The sequence below is a fragment of the Bubalus bubalis genome, chromosome 19 (genome assembly GCF_019923935.1).
Source record: "Bubalus bubalis isolate 160015118507 breed Murrah chromosome 19, NDDB_SH_1, whole genome shotgun sequence".
NCBI lineage: Eukaryota > Metazoa > Chordata > Mammalia > Artiodactyla > Bovidae > Bubalus > Bubalus bubalis.
The window spans coordinates 7,600,729-7,619,488 of NC_059175.1; the positions used below are offsets into that span (position 1 = coordinate 7,600,729).

The 18,760-nt window shown below is 41.8% G+C and overlaps 1 protein-coding gene across 11 annotated transcripts in view; it reads right to left on the minus strand.

The window, feature by feature from the left end:
• ARHGEF28 (Rho guanine nucleotide exchange factor 28) overlaps positions 1-18,760 on the minus strand; it is a 350,788-nt gene that overhangs the window by 131,247 nt on the left and 200,781 nt on the right. Inside the window, exon 1 of one of the 11 annotated variants that reach the window (XM_044932466.2) lies at positions 7,277-7,861. The exons of the other annotated variants lie outside the window; for them this stretch is intronic. Coding sequence (XP_044788401.2) covers positions 7,277-7,361 — 85 coding nt within the window. The 5' untranslated portion in view covers positions 7,362-7,861. Of the gene's footprint in view, positions 1-7,276; positions 7,862-18,760 lie in introns of those variants that run through there. 11 annotated transcript variants of the gene reach the window in all.

The window sequence follows — 18,760 nt, forward strand, 5'->3', positions numbered from 1 at the left end:
AGAATGTGCATGCTGTGTCTTAGTCGCTCAGTCGTGTCTGACTCTTTGCGACCCCATGGACTGTAGCCCACCAAGGCTCCTCTGTTAATGGGATTCTCCAGGCAAGAATACTGGAGTGGGTTGCCATTCCCTTCTCCAGGGGATCTTCCCAACCCAGGGATCGAACCCAGGTCTCCTGCATTACAGGCAGATTCTTTCCTGTCTGAGCCACCAGGGAAGCCCTACCTGGGGGAGAACGGAGACGTGTATATGTATGCCTGAGTCGGTTCGATCACAATATTGTTAATTGGCTATACTTCAATATAAAATAAGAAGTTTAAAGGCAAAATTAAAACTGAGTGTAGTGTAGTAAAACCGTGCACAATATGCTTTCATATTTACTGCTGACTTTCTGTGATCCAGCCACTGGAAATGTGAAAATACGTCAGGCGGGCTCCACCTTCAAGGAATTCAGTGTCTTCTGGGTTAAGGGACAGTAATGACAGCGGTAATACAGCAATCGGATGCCTGTTATAAAACTGCACACAAGTCACAGCGGCACGAAGGACAGAACAATGAAATTGAGGGAATTCAGGGGAGGTTTCCAGAATAAAGGACCCTCAGGCAGCACCTTGAAGGACAAGTTAGAGACTTCAAGTTGGAAGTGGGATAAACCGTGACCTGAATTTGCTAAACAAAAAGTAAAAGGGGGAGGGGAGAGATGTACAGAAGCATGTGAGGGAAGCTCCAGAAACGAAGGAATCTAACACTCAAGCTTTGGGGGGTTGGGGGGCGAGAATCATGGCAGCAACAGACCCCAGAGACTAGAATGCGCGTCTAGACTTCAGCAGGACCCACCACGAGACTGCTTATCCTTATGTGTGTGCAGGATTTCCTCCTACTACACACTGGTTTCTCCCAGCTAACAGCTTTCATTTCCACCCTTCCAGCACTGCTACCCAAGAAGGAAGATAAGGCCTTCCAAATTCCAGTTTGAAGAACACCAAGGAAACACTCTGATTGGCCAACTTGGGGTCATGTGCCCACCCTGGGCCAACAATTGTGACCAGACAGGAGGAGGGTTGTGACTGGCCCACCTGAATGGGATGCCCATCTCACTGCATCCCGGAAGACAAGGCCACATGAGAAGGTGGCAGCATCATCTGGACCCATGCCCAGAGCAGTGGAGGGGCCACCCATTAAAGAATGAGAGTGCTGTGCAGTGAAGGGCAGGAGAATACTAGAACCAACCGTCCAGGCCAATTTAACACTTGGCATCTCTCTCTGTTTTGTGCTCCATGAATGAACGGCACACAAAGATGGGCCACTGTCCATCACTTTGATACACTCTGTGTATATCTGACTCTGTCCACTTGCTTGGAAGGACAGTCTGTTAAAATTTCATTTCAGACTTCTCTGGTAGTCCACTGGCTAAGAATCCACCTACCAATCCAAGGGACATGGGTTTGATCCCTAGTCCAGGAGATTCCACAATCAAGCCCACATGCCTAGAGAAGCCACCGCAATGAGAAACCAATGCACTGCAATGAAGACCCAGAGCAGTCATAAAAAACAAACACAAAGAAAACAAGCCCCCCACTTGACCACAGGCTACTGAATCGCCATCCCTTTCATGATACCCTCAACTTGAGCTAGTCTCTTCACCTTGAACTTCAACAGTAATTTGTCCTGAACTCTCCTATAGGACTTACCACATTTTCCCTTAGTTCTCCCTTAATTAATGCATCTGAATAAACAACCCATTAGTCCTTCCCCAAAACTGGAGTGGTAGGGACGAAGCTCTTGAACATGGGATAATAAATTAGAATAATGTCTCCTTTCCACTGACGGGGATTAATGCAGACATGTACCTTGCCTAAGAATTTGAACTAACTCAAAATAAAGGAAACAAATCAGTTTCAAATAGTTGGCAAAGTATTTGTTTAACTAAAGGAAGCCACGAGGGGTATGTAGCTATGTGGTTTGGCAACGGCCTTCTTCTCTCAGGCTGACAAAGGCAGGCCTCTGGGTAGCGTCTGAAATTGAAACTGCTCTGCATGAGGTTCAATACTATCTTCACTGTGAGCCAACTAAATCTTAGCAGGTTATGTCACCTTTAGGAAAATGTTTCTCTTCCTTAATAAGAGTTTCTGTAGTGACTTTTTCCTTCTATGGTATTCAGGCATCCTTTAGGGAATTTCTAGATGAAATACACATATGCCCATGAAAGTGTGTGTATTCAATAAAACTTCTTGAAAGAAAGGAAGGAAGGGAGGGCAGGAAAAGAGGAAGAAGGCAAGTAAGCCCCTGAGACAAGAGTACCTCATGTCTCAAAATTATCATTAAATCTTCTGAAATACCATCATACCTTTCATACGCACTGGGTCAGGAATTAATTTTCACACTAAGTACCTGCTCTCCAAACACTAAATGAGCTCATGAGACACGCCAAGACAGTGGTCTCCTGATTCTTATCTCCATTCCCAGCACACTCACTCTCTCTGACTTCAGCTTTCGCTGAGACAAACCTAGGAATCTTCCAAGACGCACTGGAAGCTCTCCTCTCCCATCCTTTTCTCAGCTCCTCCTGCCTGTCCTGTTCCTCACCCAACTATCCAACGGTGCGGTCATCTACCAGCTCTTCTCTCAAACGAGGGGTGTGTGTCAGCACTAGATACACGTGTGTGAAGACGTGTCAAGACAGTGGAAACCGTGCTCCCCGAGTGTTCCCCAGAGTGTCTACTGCCACCTCTATTTCTCGTCCAAGATATGTAAGACAGGGAGAAGCTAGGGTCATGAGACACGGTGGCAACCAATGAATATAAGACAGCTACTCACTGAATTCACCATCTTTTATCTCTACTGAGAGCTGGTAAAATACACTAGGAAGAACAAAAGCTCTGAAATCAAGGGCTATGTTCTGTCGTAGGTCTGGTTCTGCATTTATTAGTCTAATCTTGGGCAACTCATTTCATCTCTCTGAGCCTCAGCAGGCATGCATGCTAAGTTGCTTCAGTTGTGTCCGACTCTGCAACACTATGTACTGTAGCACCTCCCCCAGGATCCTCTGTCCATGGGATTCTCCAGGCAAGAACACTGGAGTGGGTAGCCATTCCCTTCTCTGGGGGATCTTCCCGATCCAGGGATTGAACCTGGGTCTCCTGCACTGCAGGCAGATTCTTTACCATCTGAGCCACCGGGGAAGCCCCTGAGCCTCAGAGCCCCCAACTAATAAATGAAGATGATGACCATATCTGACATACAGGTCTTTTACAAGATAACACATGTGCAAACCACCTTATAAACACAATGCATGAATGCCATTCATTCTTTCCTTTCCTTATTTTTACCATGTAACTGTTATCTGCATTTCTCGGTATGGAAATAACTTTAAAAACACTTTAAGCCTCAGTTTCCTCAAATGTTAAACAGATACAATATCTCTCAGAGAAGTATTTTGAGAATCAGATGTTTAAGTGTCAAGTATCCACCACAGCTTAGTAAACAGTGGTTATTATGATTAATAAAGTAGTACACACATACTAGTTATTTTGACTATGACTACAGAAAGGCTGGTGCTATCTAAGCTCTCCAAGGTCATTCAGTTTTCATACAGGCATTGCCTCTTGCACCAGCAAAAAAAGGAAAAAAAAAGAGCAGTCTTTCACACTTTGTGCCACTGTGCGTGTGCGCCTAGTCGCTCAGTCGTGCCCAACTCTTGTGACCCCACAGACTGTAGCCCGCCAGACTCCTCTATCCATGGGATTCTCCAGGCAAGGATCCTGGAGTGGGTTGCCATTTCCTGCTCCAGGGGATCTTCCCGATCCAGGCATCAAACCTGAGTCTCCTGCATTGCAGGCAGTCTATGATGGACAGGAGCTGGAAAAGGAGCGAGCGAGACTCAGGGCATAAGCGAATGAAAGGCAGAAAGAGAAGAGCAGCTCAGCACTCCCTGGGGCCTGATGACTTACACCAAAGATGCACTGGAAAGACTTAGAATCACCGGGAACAGGCAAAAGCCAATCCTTACAGTTTCAAATTTCTCATGAATATTGTTTCTTGGTTGAATCTCCTACTGAAGTCAACAAAATAAAAATCCAGGCATTCCTGGACTCCTTGAAGCAAACAATCATGGAATCTGACCCACTCCAATTATTAACCAGTAGGTTCCCAGGACGGCCTGTCCTGGGCTGCCCACAATATGCCAAAGGCAACTTTGAGAACCCCAGGAATAGCTGTGGGGCAGTTTGGTTTCAACTGCCTTCACCCCCTGCTTACATCACATTACCATCTAGACATCAGTCCCTTCCAAAGGCCCTACTTCTAAGTTAGATCCTCTTCTCTTTCCTTATGAGGACATGAAGACAAGTACTAGTTGCAGTTTTAAGTTAATACATAAGCATTGATGCATTTCTGCCAATCCAACTTTCCTCTTATTACTATACCCTCTAAACTTTCACATCTCTCTAAACAGGCCAGTAATATGTGCATGTATCTATCAGAGAACAGTGATAAGGGCAGCAGGGGACATTAAAAGACAGAGAATACTAACAAGGAGGATCAGCACAGAAAAAGGAGAGGGGATAAAAAATATTTCTAACCAAATATGAAAGGTTTGCTTATAAGCCAGAAATTCTAAGCTCTCAATACCTTCCTCATGATTTCCTAGGAGACCAGAACCTACATCCGGAGAATGATGTTGGTGATGATTAGAAGGAAGGAAAGAATAAGGAAGAAACTCAAGACATCTTAAAGCCTGGAGAAATAATTAGATCATTTTCTAAGGGATAAAAGACCATAGATCATCACAATCTAGCCACGGGGCTGAAAAAATCAGGTTTCTCAGTGTTTCTTCTACTGCCGGGAGAGATGATCCATTCCCAATGCTAAGATCCTTGTAAGCAGACACAGGATCTATCTGGTTCACTACTTCATCCACCCTCTAGGAAGTGTCTGGCACTCTGGACATGCTTATTGAGCACTCAAACAATTCCCTAACACTTCACTTCGTTGGATCCCATCATTCTCATCTGTAAAATGAGGTGGTTGGGCTCAGGGATCTCTAAGGCCCTTTTGGTTCTGGGATTCCAATCAGCTGACAATAGAAACAGTGTGACCAAAGCCATCCTTCGCAACCAGCTCATCATCGTTTAATGAAGAAGGAAGCCTGGGATACTGACAACCCCACTCTCTGCTACCCACCTTAGCTTCACTTGTCCTTTGTTTACTAGCAGCAAACAGTTAATCATTTTCATACCTCAGGTACCTGCTTTCACTTGAATCGAGTCTAATTTATACATAACTATGTTATGACTTTCTGCTGGAGTTCAAACTGGCTGTGCTCCAACTTTGGATTTCAAAGGAGAATGTGATTAATGCATTCCCTACAACTCCACTGGACTCTGAGGGTTCTCCATCAGCCTCCTAATCATTAATCTCACAACTCTTCAGGTTGTTAGACTACCCAGGCCCCCCACAACATTGGCATCCTGCCCGCCAGCCAGGCAATACATTTAAATACAAATCTATATTAAACAGATTATTCCCCAAATTTGAGTGAGAATTAGCACAAAGATTAAAGAGTCTTACAGAACTGCTACCTGCCATCAAGAAGTTCTCCATGCACCAGAACTAGTAATATTCATTCTAAAGAATTAAGGACTTGGTGTAGCTCCAGTCCCAGAAGTCATTTAAAAGTTTTAAACAAATTATTTGGAAATAATTTCAAACTTACAGAAAAGCTGAATGAATAAAAATAACGTAAAGAACACTAATACTTGCCCTTTCCCCAGACCTACCTATCACTAACATTTTACTCCATTTTCCATTGGCGTGAGCTTGCTTTCACATGCACAAGCTTTTGTTCTTCATAGACTCTTCCCCCCACCCCCGAACTATTTAATAGTAAGTCACATTTGAATCATGGCTCTTTACCCCAAGAGAAGCAGCAATTAAATTTTAAAACAGGAGAACAGAATGTTGTACAAATGGTTTAAGTCCCCAGCGACGGAATTTCAAGGATGGCAATGAACAGGCAATGTTCAGGGTGAGGCTTTCTAGGACTCCTATAGAGTCAGCTCATCTTATTCCTGGGGTTGGGAGCCTTGATTTCAGCCCAAGAGCAAATACACACACACACACACACACACACCTCTTTATTTTAGAAGGAAAAATCCTTGAAGGAAATCAGGTATGTGGACAACTGCCAGCCCCATTTTTCTCCAGGAGAAGCAGAGGGCAATGTAGCAGGTCGTTCTGTTCTCAGATGATTCTGCCCTCCCCGCGCCCACCCCCATCACCCAGGATAAAGGCACAACAACAGCCCACTTTCAGAAACACCTTTTCTGCTTGCAAGCTCACAAAAATGTTTCTTTTTCTTTGAATTAAAAACATAACCACACAAGATAACGTCCACAAGACAAGAAAGGGTTGCTCACTACCTTTGTAGCTTTGATCAGCCTGAGAAGGCAACAATCCCCACCTGCCAGGGGTGGTGTACCAGATACTCAGGCCACCTCCCCTATTCCCTAAGACCATCTTATCTCCTGGTTTCTAGGACCTGCACCACGAGAGTGGGTTGCAGGTGAAGGGGAATAAGCAGTGTGAAGCCACGCCATCATTAATCATACTGCAAATAATAGCTCTTCTTCCTTAGGCAGTAAACCATTTTGCATACTGGTAATTATTATTAATAAATGTCTTAATATATGACTGCATCCCCTGGAGAAATACAGGCTTTTTAGCTGAAATTAATTTCTTAAAATCCCTTCCTTAGAGCATCTACAAAATCAAGAAAGTAGTACAGAAAAGAGAGAACTTTCTCAGGTATTAACGAAAAAAAAACTTTTTTTAATTAGCACACACTTGAAAACTAAAACACAAACACAGCAGAAACTGGGAACTGAATGTACACACAGTTCTCTGTAAATCCCACAAAGACCAGACACTTTTAAATCAATAAGACTCCTTATTGGCAAGGTAACACCAAGGTAACTCTGAGCAAATGATTCCAAAACATTTACCTTGTACTAAGCTCCCTGTTTATTTTTTTTTTTTAAGGGAGTAGCATATACACAATACAGCACAAAGGTAAATTTAAAGTGAAAGGAACACAAGAAGGGTGAGTAGGTTTACTTCAGAGGTCTACTGTAAAACACATATTGTGAGAGTTTTACGAAGACACGTATAAACATGCACTTCATCAGAAAGAGTTCTGCAAAGCAATGAGGAAAAGAAAGGTAAGAAGAGGAAGAAGCCTGCCTTGGCTCCAGGAGAAGTAAAAGATCCCATGAGCTACCTTGTTTGGACGCCCTCCGTCGAATCTTCATTTTGGGGAAGGAAGGCCACGAGTAGTTAAAAGGTGAGTCCGAGTCAGAATCCATCTTTTTGTCTTGATGAAATCAAACAGACTCGACAACAGAGACCCGGGAAGAACTGGGGCGTCCCCAGCCAGGAGGCGAGTCTCCCGTGTGATGTAAAAGGAAGGGATGGGGCTGGGTGAAAGCTGCACACCGGGGCGGGAGAGGCAATAAATGTTTTGCTTCCTTCAGGCGTTCAGGCATGTAGACCAAGGAGGAGGCTGTAAATATTCAAGCCAAACTGAGAAAGTACAAGGAGGTAAGCACGGCCCCTCAGAGTGGCACGGGTACACCGCAGTCCAGGTATTCAAAAGGTCACTGGGAGCAAATGAATCATTAACTCTTCTCCTTGCTGGAAATGGAAGCGAAGAAAAAAGGTAACTGGGAACTTAGAGCCGCCTGGAACTCAAGAAAAGCTTCCCAAGGCAGGCGCCTGTTTTGGTCGGGAGCTAGGGGATGCTTTCTCAGAAAAGCCACCCTGTGCAGCGTTAGATAAAGGTTGAGGTTTATGTGTGTGGACAACCAGAAAGCTCCGGTACATAGGCAAATAAAGGCCGTCATACGCAGGGCAGGGGTTTTTCCAGAGCGGTCTATTCTTTCATACGATTGGCAGGTTTGGCAGCTTTTCAGATCTAAGAGCCAAAACAGCTCTGATAATTCATTTAACAATCCAGTCTCCCCATCCTTTTAATCCTCAAGGGGTTGGAAGCTTTACCTTCCATCCAGAATTGTAGTTATCTCACTAAATTCATGCAGAGTCACCTACTTTACGCTTTAGCGCAACTGGGGCATTTTTTTCCCTCAAATTGTCACCAGGTTTGGTCGTCAGTCATAAGGCGTTGGGTGCCTTTGGGACTCTGATGCACACTTTCATTCCATCTCAATAGAGCTAGTGACTAATTTACACAGCCTCCCTGAAAAACTCTTTGGTAATTAGCATTCAGTAGAAGCCCGTTACTGCCTCCCCATAAATCATGACACTGCTCAAACTTACTTCTCTAAATCCCGACCAGCAGGTACACAGATACACTGGCCTCAAATAAGCTCAAGTACAGCAGCCAAGGTCAGTGGCAGGAAAAAAGTGCACCCTAAGTCTCATCCAGGAGTCTCTTTCAAGCATAGAAGTATTGTGCTCCGTTTTGAGGTCATCTGACAGCCAAATAAACTTTAAAGGCAAGTAGAAACAAGATGGGGATCTTTTCAGCTCTGAAGATCTGGAAATGCCATGATGTGTCTTAATGAACACCCATCTCTTTATTTTAATTAGTTCCTAAACTGTTGGCACTCTCATGCCATGCAGTGTGAGAAAGTAAGATGCATAACCTGCTCTCTAATAGTTAATCCTGTCTGATTGGGTAGCATTTGGGTGAGGGGTACAGCTAGATGTAAAAAAAAAGGGGAGAAATCCCTTATTTTCAAATTCAAATCAGAGTTACATAAGCCACCTCTGTGTTTTCATATTGTTTGCTTTGTAAACATAGCATACAAGTAGATAAAAATACAACTAGAAGGTAATTGCTAACATTACAACTAAGTGAAAACACACAATATATTCTCTACTTTGTGTCCTTTTATTTGAAAAGTATATATTTTTCTTACTCAGCTGGGTGCAACTATATGGAAAAAGTACTCTCAACTCTAATACTAGATAAGGTTTTAGTACACATGCATCTTTCTATAAGAAAATAGACAAAATTTTGTGAATGGATTTCCATTTCTTCTATTTTAGAACTGAGAACATTGTAGGCAGCTGTGAAATGAATGAATGATGTACACAGTTAAGTCCTAACCTGTAGATGAAGAATCTTCATATGAGAGCTGCAATATTTTTAGTATCTGATGGGTGACTAAATGTGTGCATCTGGACCAAAAAAGCTATGTGAACTCCAGCAAAATGTTTAAACATATATTTGCATTTTATTCATCATGGCAAGAACAACAGTATTGGGTAGAAAAGACCCTTTGTTCTCTAAGGCTCCAGACAATACTTGGGGTGGGCACAGAACTCCTGGCTGCCTGAGAGATGTCCAGAGACCCAGGAAAGCGAACCTCCTCCAGTGGAGATAATCACCATTTGAAAATGAAAGTACTACGTCAGGAGATACTGTTGTCTTTCTCATTATCACAGTTTTAGAACCACTTAACCAGGATAAATCCCAGGTCAACAAACTACTGCAACAGGCTGCTCCTCTACTGACCATCAGAGACAGGTCAGAAGACCTTCAGGTCAATGCAAAGACATAAAGGAACTTTGCAAAATGCAGATCTGGGAGCTGTCAGGTAGAGCCATCTAAATCTAATTTTCCCCAAAGTACAGTCCTGGTTGACCAATTCCATGTCGACTGATTGTTGATATCAAAATTATTCCAGCAATAAAACTACTAGTACTACCCAGCTGGTACATGTGAGAAGCCCACAAGAGACTTTCCATCCTCATTTGCTTTATTATTTATCAACCTTGTTTAAAGAATGAATTAAGTGTGCTGACCGGCAGCGCATAGTTAACATAAAAAGTGGAGTATTGTGTTGACACAGTCCTTTTTTTAGGCCAGCTCATTTTCCTACCAAAGAATTTCTCCTAAATATGGGTCATTTATCCTCCTTACTATCTATGGTAATTGAGTTCCACCGCCCCCCCACCACCATTAGGTCAATGTGATTGCATTTAAATTAATTCAAGATGTTATTTACATCTCATTCATATTCAACAGCTTAATTTCTTTGCTTTCTCTGACTGGCTGATTACAATTGCAGCTGGCAGAATTCAACGATATATCCCCAAGGCCACTTTCTCACCAGTTATCATACAACCACGACAACATGAGAATGTAAATTATTTCATCAGCCTCACTGTGCCTCCTTTAATTAAAAATCCTTTACTTAAAAAATAAAGTCACAATTATCCAGGACACGTACTGTCACCTACTTTTCAATCTTGATAAAACTGAACCTCCCTGGAAGAGTATTCATATTTTGATTTAAATTACAGCATTTGTATGGTTTTCTCATCCTCCAGTGGGATCCAAAATTCCTTGAGGGCAAGAACTGTGTTTTATATTCATATTTTTAAAGAACCACATGCTGAAAAGAAAAAGCATGGGGTTTTGGAGACAAATACAGATGGTCCCCAGCTTATGATGGTTCAACTTCACCAATGGAGCAGACGCATTCAGTAGAAACCAGATTTGAAAATTCGAATTTTGATCTTCTTCCAGACTAGTGATATGCCCTATAATAGTCTGTCATGATGCTGGGCAGTGGCAGTGAGTGCAGCTCCCCGTCAGCCACGTGATCATGAGGTTAAACAACCTGTACATTTACAGCCATTCTGCACCTGTACGACCATTCTGTTTTTTCACTGGCTTCCCCAGTGGCTGAATGGTAGAGAATTCACCTGCAATGCAGGAGCCATAGGAGACACAGGTTCAATCCTGGATCCAGAAGATCCCCTGGAGGAGGGCATGGCAACCCATTCCACTATTCTTGCCTGGAGAATTCCATGACAGAGGAGCCTGGTGGCTACCGTCCATGATTTGCAAAGAGTTGGACATGACTGAAGCGACTTAGCACACATTTAATAAATTACATGACATTTAACACTTTATTTTATTTTTTTGAAAGCATTTATTTATTTATTTTTTACTGTGATTTATTTTATTTATTTTAAAATAGGATTTGTGTTAGATGATATTGCCCAACTCTAGGCTAATGTACATGTTCTGAGCACAGTGAAGATAGGGACAGGCTAGGCTAAGCTAGGATCTTCAGCAGGTTAGACTTATTAAATGCATTTTGACTGATGATATTTTCAACTTACAATGATTTTATTGGGGCATGACCTCATGAGAAGTCAAGGAAGATCTGTATATCTGGGCTCTGCCACTTAGTTACTTAGTGGCCCTAACCAAGTCACTCACACTTTCTGATCCTCAGTTGTCTCCTATAAAATGAGATAACATCTATACTTCAAAGAGTTGTGAAGATCAAATGAGATTATGACAGTAGAGAACATAAGTTGTTGCTAAATTTCAGCTTACATGTTAAATGTTAATAAAGTTTTCCCTTTGATTACATTTCTCTTCTAAATTGTAGACACTGAAGGATGCTTATCTTCACCTCAAGAGTAATAGCTTGATTTTCAAAACAGAGATATGGCAACATACAGAGAAGTTCCAAGGACGTCATACCCAAACAGAAAAAGGAGGAGGATTTGTTTTGCTTCTCTGCTGCACTGTTTGACCACCAGAGACAACAGTTTTTAACACAGTTAAACACATTCTTGAGGAAAAAGTTAAAAAAAAAAAAAAAATACAGACAAGAGGCAGCAGGAGCCAAGATGCAAGGACAAGCCTATCTTGGATAACTTCAGCCACACACAGTGGTAATTTCAAGCCTCAATTTCCAGCATTAGGTGAAAGTTTCAGAGATGATCAAAGTCTTCCTCCAAAACCTCTAGAAGGCACCATGGCATCGCTCCAAGTGCAACAGAAGCAGTTCTTTGCTGGAGAACACCATTACCTTGCTTGGGTACCAGGTGCAATGGTTGGCTTTCCCTGAGAGGCCACGTTTTACAGAAAACAAAGGATCTTTACAACCACAGCTTGGGACTTCCCTGGTGGTCCAGAGGTTAGAACTTTGCCTTCCAATGTGGGGGTGGTGGTGGTGGTACAGGTTTGAACCCTAGTTGGGGAGCTAAGATCCGACAAACCTTGGGGCCAAAATACCAAAATATAAAACAGAAACAATACTGTAACAAAATTTTAAAGACTTTAAAAATAGTCCACATCCAAAAAATCTTTTTAAAAAGCACAGCTCACGTCCACATGTAAGATGTGCTCACTGTGAACCAGGGTAGGAAGCAGACACTCACATCCCCAGGGTCACACTCTCTCAGGGCCGTTAAACTCACTTGAGTCTAGAGCCACCCGAGGTTCACATTATTTTCTCCCTATCTCCTCTCCCTATTTAATTTTTAAAATAGAGCCTAGAAAGTTAAATTCACATAAAGTAGACACGAAGTAGGAGTGTGGTAGAGAGGCGAGTTTGATCCCTAGGTCAGGAAGATCCCCTGGTAAAGAAAATGACAATCCAATCCAGTATTCTTGCTTGGGAAAATTCCATGGACAAAGGAGCCTGGTGGGTGACCGTCCAGGGGTCACAAAGACTTGGACATGACTGAGCGCACGCACGTGCACACACACACACACACACACACACACAAAGGAGCATGATACAATGGTGGTCATAAATTGGATGATGCCATTCATAATACCACCTTACTTTAAAAACAAGAATTTTTTTAAATTTCTTACCTACCATAACTACCTTAATTTATCTGAACAAAAACTCCACATGCCCCTTCACAAGTTCTGTATATCCCCTTATGTCATCCTACTATCTAAGGCAGAAAAAATGGACACAACCTAGAAAGCCAACAAATGAAATTAGTTGTATTATGATAAATGCACGTGTAATATAAGAGAATACTCAAAAACACTTTAAGATAGGAAAATAATGGATTTTCTGACCAAAGTAACATATTAATGAATTATTTTGTCAAAGCTTCCACGAGTGTTTAGTATCGCCAGCAGGTGGAGGTTCTACTTAGATGATTCTCTAAGAAAAGAGAGATCCTTAGTGGACCTCTTTTGTTCTCAGGCATAACTTGAAAGAATTAGGATAAATTTATTAAGTATTCCTGAATGATACATTATGAAGAATTTTTAATTTACCCTGAAGAGGCAGCTGTGGATAGTAGATGTGAGAGACCTTTGGGGCAGAAGAAGCAAGAATATGGGCCATGAGTCTGCAGAGAGAAAGGAGGGCAAGGAGGAAAGTATTAACATCTTGTTACAACCTAAGAAGAAAAAAAAATTCTACATAGTAGGAAGAGCCAAGGTATTTAGGGAAGCAACACTTATGATTACATCTGAATTTATTCTCATCGGTTCAGTCACTCAGTCGTCTCCAACCCTTTGTGAACCCACGGACTGCAACATGCCAGGCTTCCCTGGCCATCACCAATTCCAGGAGCTTGCTCAAACTCATGTCCACTGAGTGAGTAATACCATCCAACCATCTCATCCTCTGTCGTCCCCTTCTCCTCCTGCCTTCAATGTTGCCCAGCATCAGGGTCTTTTCTAATGAACCAGTTCTTTGCATCAGGTGGCCAAAGTATTGGAGTTTCAGCTTCCTCATTAGTCCTTCCAGTGAATATTCAGGACTGATTTCCTTTAGGATGGACTGGTTGGATCTCCTTGCAGTCCAAGGGACTCTCAAGAGTCTTCTCCAACACCACAGTTCAAAAACATCAGATCTTTGGCACTCAGCTTTCTTTATAGTTGAACTCGCATATCCATACATGACTACTGGAAAAACCATAGCTTTGACCAGATGGACCTTTGTTGGCAAGGTAATGTCTCTGCTTTTTAATAAGCTGTCTAAGATGGTCATAACTTTTCTTCCAAGGAGCAAGCGTCTTTTAATTTCATGGCTTCAGTCACCAACTGCAGTGATTCTGGAGCTCCCAAAATAAAGTTTCTCACTATTTCCACCATTTCCCCATCTATTTGCCATGAAGGACCAGATGCTATGATCTTAGTTTTCTGAATGTTGAGCTTTAAGCCAACTTTTTCACTCTCCTCTTTCACTTTCATCAAGAGGCTCTTTAGTTCTCCTTCGATTTCTGCCTTAAGTATAGTGTCATCTGCATATCTGAGGTTATTGATATTTCTCCTGGCAATCTTGATTCCACCTTGTGCTTCATCCAGTCCAGTATTTCACTTGATGTTTTCTGCATATAAGTTAAATAAGCACAGTGACAATAAACAACCTTGATATATTCCAATTTGGAACCAGTCCATTGTTCCATGTCTGTTTATAATTGTTGCTTCTTGACCTGCATACAGATTTCTCAGGATGCAGGTAAAGTGGTCTGGTATTCCCATCTCTTGAAGAATTTTTCACAGATTGTTGGGATCCACACAGTCAAAGGCTTTGGTGTAGTCAATAAAGCAGAAGTAGATGTTTTTTTGGAACTCTCTTACTTTTTCTATGATTTAATGGATGTTGGCAATTTGATCTCTGGTTCCTCTGCCTTTTCTAAATCCAGCTTGAACATCTGCAAGTTCATGGTTCACATACTGTTGAAGCCTGGCTTGGAGAATTTTGAGCATTACTTTGCTAGCGTGTGAGATGAGTTGTACTGTGTGGTAGATTGAGCATTCTTTGGCATTGCTCTCTCTGGGATTGGAATGAAAACTGACCTTTTCCAGTCCTGTGGCCACTGCTGAGTTTTCCAAATTTGCTGGCATATTGAGTGCAGCACTTTCATAGCATCATCTCTTAGGATTTGAAAAAGCTCAACTGGGATTCCATCACCTCCACTAGCTTTGTTTATAGTAATATTTTCTAAGGCCTGCTTCACTTCACATTCCAGGATATCTGGTTCTAGGTGAGTGATCATATCTTTGTGGTTATCTGGGTCATGAAGATCTTTTTTGTATAGTTCTTCTGTGTATTCTTGCCACCTCTTCTTAATATATTCTGCTTCTTTTAGGTCCATATCATTTCTGTCCTTTATTGAGCCCATCTTTGCATGAAATGTCCCCTTGCTATCTCTAATTTTCTTGAAGAGATCTCTAGTCTTTCCCATTCCATTGTCTTCCTCTATTTCTTTGCACTGATCACTGAGGAAGGCTTTCTTATCTCTCCTTGCTATTCTTTGGAACTCTGCATTCAAATAGGTATATCTTTCCTTTTCTCCTTTGCCTTTAGCTTCTCTTCTTTTCTCAGCTATTTGGAAGGCCTCCTCAGACAACCATTTGGCTTTTTGCATTTCTTTTTCTTGGGGATGGTCTTGATTACTGCCTCCTATACAATGTCATGAACCTCCATCCATAGTTCTTCAGGCACTCTATCAAATCTAATCCCTTGAATCTATTTCTCACTTCCACTGTAATCGTAAGTGATTTGATTTAGGTCATACCTGAATGGCCTAGTGCTTTTCCCTACTTTCTTCAATTTAAGTCTGAATTTGGCAATAAGGAGTTCATGATCTGTGCCACAGTCAGCTCCTGGTTTTGTTTTTGCTGACCGTATACAGCTTCTCCATCTTTAGCTGCAAAGAATATAATCAATCTGATTTCAGTGAGGTCAATGTGTAGAGTCTTCTCTTGTGTTGTTGTAAGGTGTTTGTCATGACCAGTCCGTTCTCTTGGCAAAACTCTGTTAGCCTTTGCCCTGCACACTGAAAGTTACAGCAAATTGTCCCCAAAAATTGTTAGAGCTTGTACTGCTGGCAATGAAAGTCAGTGAGTGAGTGAAGTCACTCAGTCGTGTCCGACTCTTTGCAACCCCATGGACTGTAGCCTACAAGGCTCCTCTGTCCATGGAATTTTCCAGGCAAGAGTACTGGAGTGGATTGCCATTTCCTTCTCCAGGGGATCTTCCTGACCCAGGGATCGAACCCGGGTCTCCCGCATTGCAGGCAGACGCTTTACCGTCTGAGTCATCGGGGAAGTCTAGAATCTTAATTGCCCTTAAGTCCCTTCCAAGGCATTAACCACTGGGTATTCAGCAAGCCTGGGGGCTTTCCTGGTGGCAATAGTGGTAAAGAACTTGTCTGCTGATGAGGGAGATGTAGGTTCAATCCCTGGGCAGGAAGATCCCCTGGAGGAGGGCATGGCAACCCATGCCAGTATTCTTGCCTGGAAAATCCCATGGACATTGGAGCCTGTCAGGCTATAGACTATACGGTCGCACAGAGTTGGACACAACTGAAATGACTCAGCATGCACACACACACTCAGCAAGCCTAAACTCACGCAAACACACTGACGCCGCCATCAAGCCCAAAACTCAAGGATTTCTCTGTATGGACGATTCTTTCATAAAGTGTCTATACACACAGGTATTCTAAAGTGTTTCAACCAAAGAAAAGGAAACAAAATCCCTAAGTAGAAGTTTAACTTTCCATACAAAGCATTTACAAATACCACTTTCAGAATATATTCCATATCTTTCATTTGTTCCATGTTTTATAAGGTAGGTATAGTTCCCTTAAAATTTTATGCTTATTTGAAATTTATAATTGTTTGATTTAATCAAAATAGCATCTTTAGGGATAGAAGCTATGGAATTGTTCACTAAGCTGGTTTACTTAGAGTTGAGGATCCTATTCTGGAGAATGAAAAAGTTTAGCTTTCAGAGAAAGAACTGCCATTTTTTCCTCTCCTTGATTACATTTCAGAAATTAAGTTAGTTTGTGAGATGAAAGAAAAAGGCCATTTAGAATACACTACAACTGGGTTTCCCTGGTGGCTCAGTGGTGAAGAATCCACCTGCCAGTGCCTTCCAGTGCAGGAGATGTGGGTTCGATTCCTGAGTTGGGAAGATCCCCTGGAGAAGGAAATGACAACCCACTGCAGTATTCTTGCCTGGAAAATCCCATGGACAGAGGAGCCTGGCAGGCTACAGTCCATGGGGTCGCGAAGAGTCAGACATGACAACAAGTCAACAACAGCGACAGCAGCTAGGTTGGTACCACTGTCAAACATCAGGGCTCCTTGCAATGCCCTCATGACGTCAGCGGAAACAGCCACCCACTCCCTTCATTCCAATCTGTACACCTCTAAGTCCAATAAGTGAACATGACAGCAAATACAATCGCTTGATTTCTTCTTAATGTTTAAAAAGAATCTTTAAAGGCTTAATCATTTCATTTCGGTTCAACTAGTTAGGTAACTTTTTCAATGTATTTTTTATTTTTTACCTTTCCCTTAGATCTACAATGATATTGATGGTGATAATCATTCAAAGCCTGAAAACCTAAAAGAAATGGGCTCCCATTAATTGTTTTTGTAAACAATTGAAATCAAAGTAGAACCACACTTCTCCGATTTCAAAAATACTGAAAATCCAGTAAGTCAGGAGTGATTTCAGCAGAGCAGGCCTCCCTTAAGGAGCTTTGTCATGGTTCTCAATCTCGGCTGTATCTGAGAATCAGCTAGGGGAGCTTTTAGAACTCCTGAAACACAGGTTTGCACTTCAGGCCAATTAAGCCTGACCTCTCTGCGGGCGGGACCAGGGCTCCAGGATTGTTTGTTAAAGCTCCAAGGTAATTCCAGTGCGCAGAGAGAGTTCAGATAAGACAGTGCTTAGATTAACTAGCAATGCCTAATCTTAACTCACTTTCATTTTGCTTTATGTTTTTAAACACATAGTTATGAGCAAAAAATAGGCAGAACATTAGACCTATCATTGGACCAGACAGCTTCCTAGACTCTGCACTTATTAAAAAACAAAAAAGCAACTATGCAACTATGATAAATTATAAGACCATCACATGAAGACATTATACCTACAGTAAGGCTTTAGTTCCTTCACACTTCCTACTCTGTAGCATTAATTAACTTGATAATCCCAAAGTTCTCTTTTAATTTATGGGATGAAAGTCTGTCAATAAGTATTCCCATTGTCTAATTTAAAGAAAAGTGCTTTATTTGCATTCCACAAGGACAATTTTATTCAAACAATGAAACCACAAGTAGAGAAGGCAGAACACTCTTGATAAGAGAGCCAACCTCAGCTTATAGCACGTAGCACAATTCCAATAAGTCGGCAATTTCTTCTACCAAAACCAATTTTTAAAACCTCAACAACTGCAAGAAGAAATTTTCATTGAAGTGAACAAAAGGAATAAAATTCGAATCCAAACTTTTACAAATAACTTTGCATTCCAGTGGTCATCTCGGGATTTCTCCAGTCCCAGCTCCTTTATTCAAAACCAAAACACTGGTAAGCTTTGGTTTGTGGTAGAAAGATGATGCCCCCCCCCATGCAAAAAGAAATGAAAAGAATTAAATGAAGAAAACAAGGAATCTACCCAAAATTCTTATAGCCTGGGGTATAGAAACCTGCCAGAAATTAGGCTTAAAACTATTTTTCAGAAGGCTAACAGCTTTGCTAAGGTTACCCCCTCTCCCTTTTTTCCTTTTTCTTCCACATTTCATGCAACAGTTTTGAGATCTCAACATAGGTACATGTGTTACTAAATAATAATAGCTAAAAGACAGTGACAGATTTTATTTTCTTGGGCTCCAAAATTACTGTGAATGGTGACTGCAGCCATGAAATTAAAAAGATGCTGCTCCTTAGAAGAAAAGCTATGACAAACCTAGACAGTGTATTAACAAGCAGAGACATCATTTTGCCGACAAAGCAAAGCTGTGGTTTTCCAGTAATCATGGATGTGAGAGTTGGACCATAAAGAAGGCTGAGCACTAAGAATTCATGTTTTCAAACTGTGGTGCTGGAAAAGGCTCTTGAGAGTCTCTTGGACAGCAAGGAGATCAAACCAGTCTATCCTAAAGGACTGAATATTCACTGGAAGGACGGATGCTGAAGTCCACCGACTCAACTGA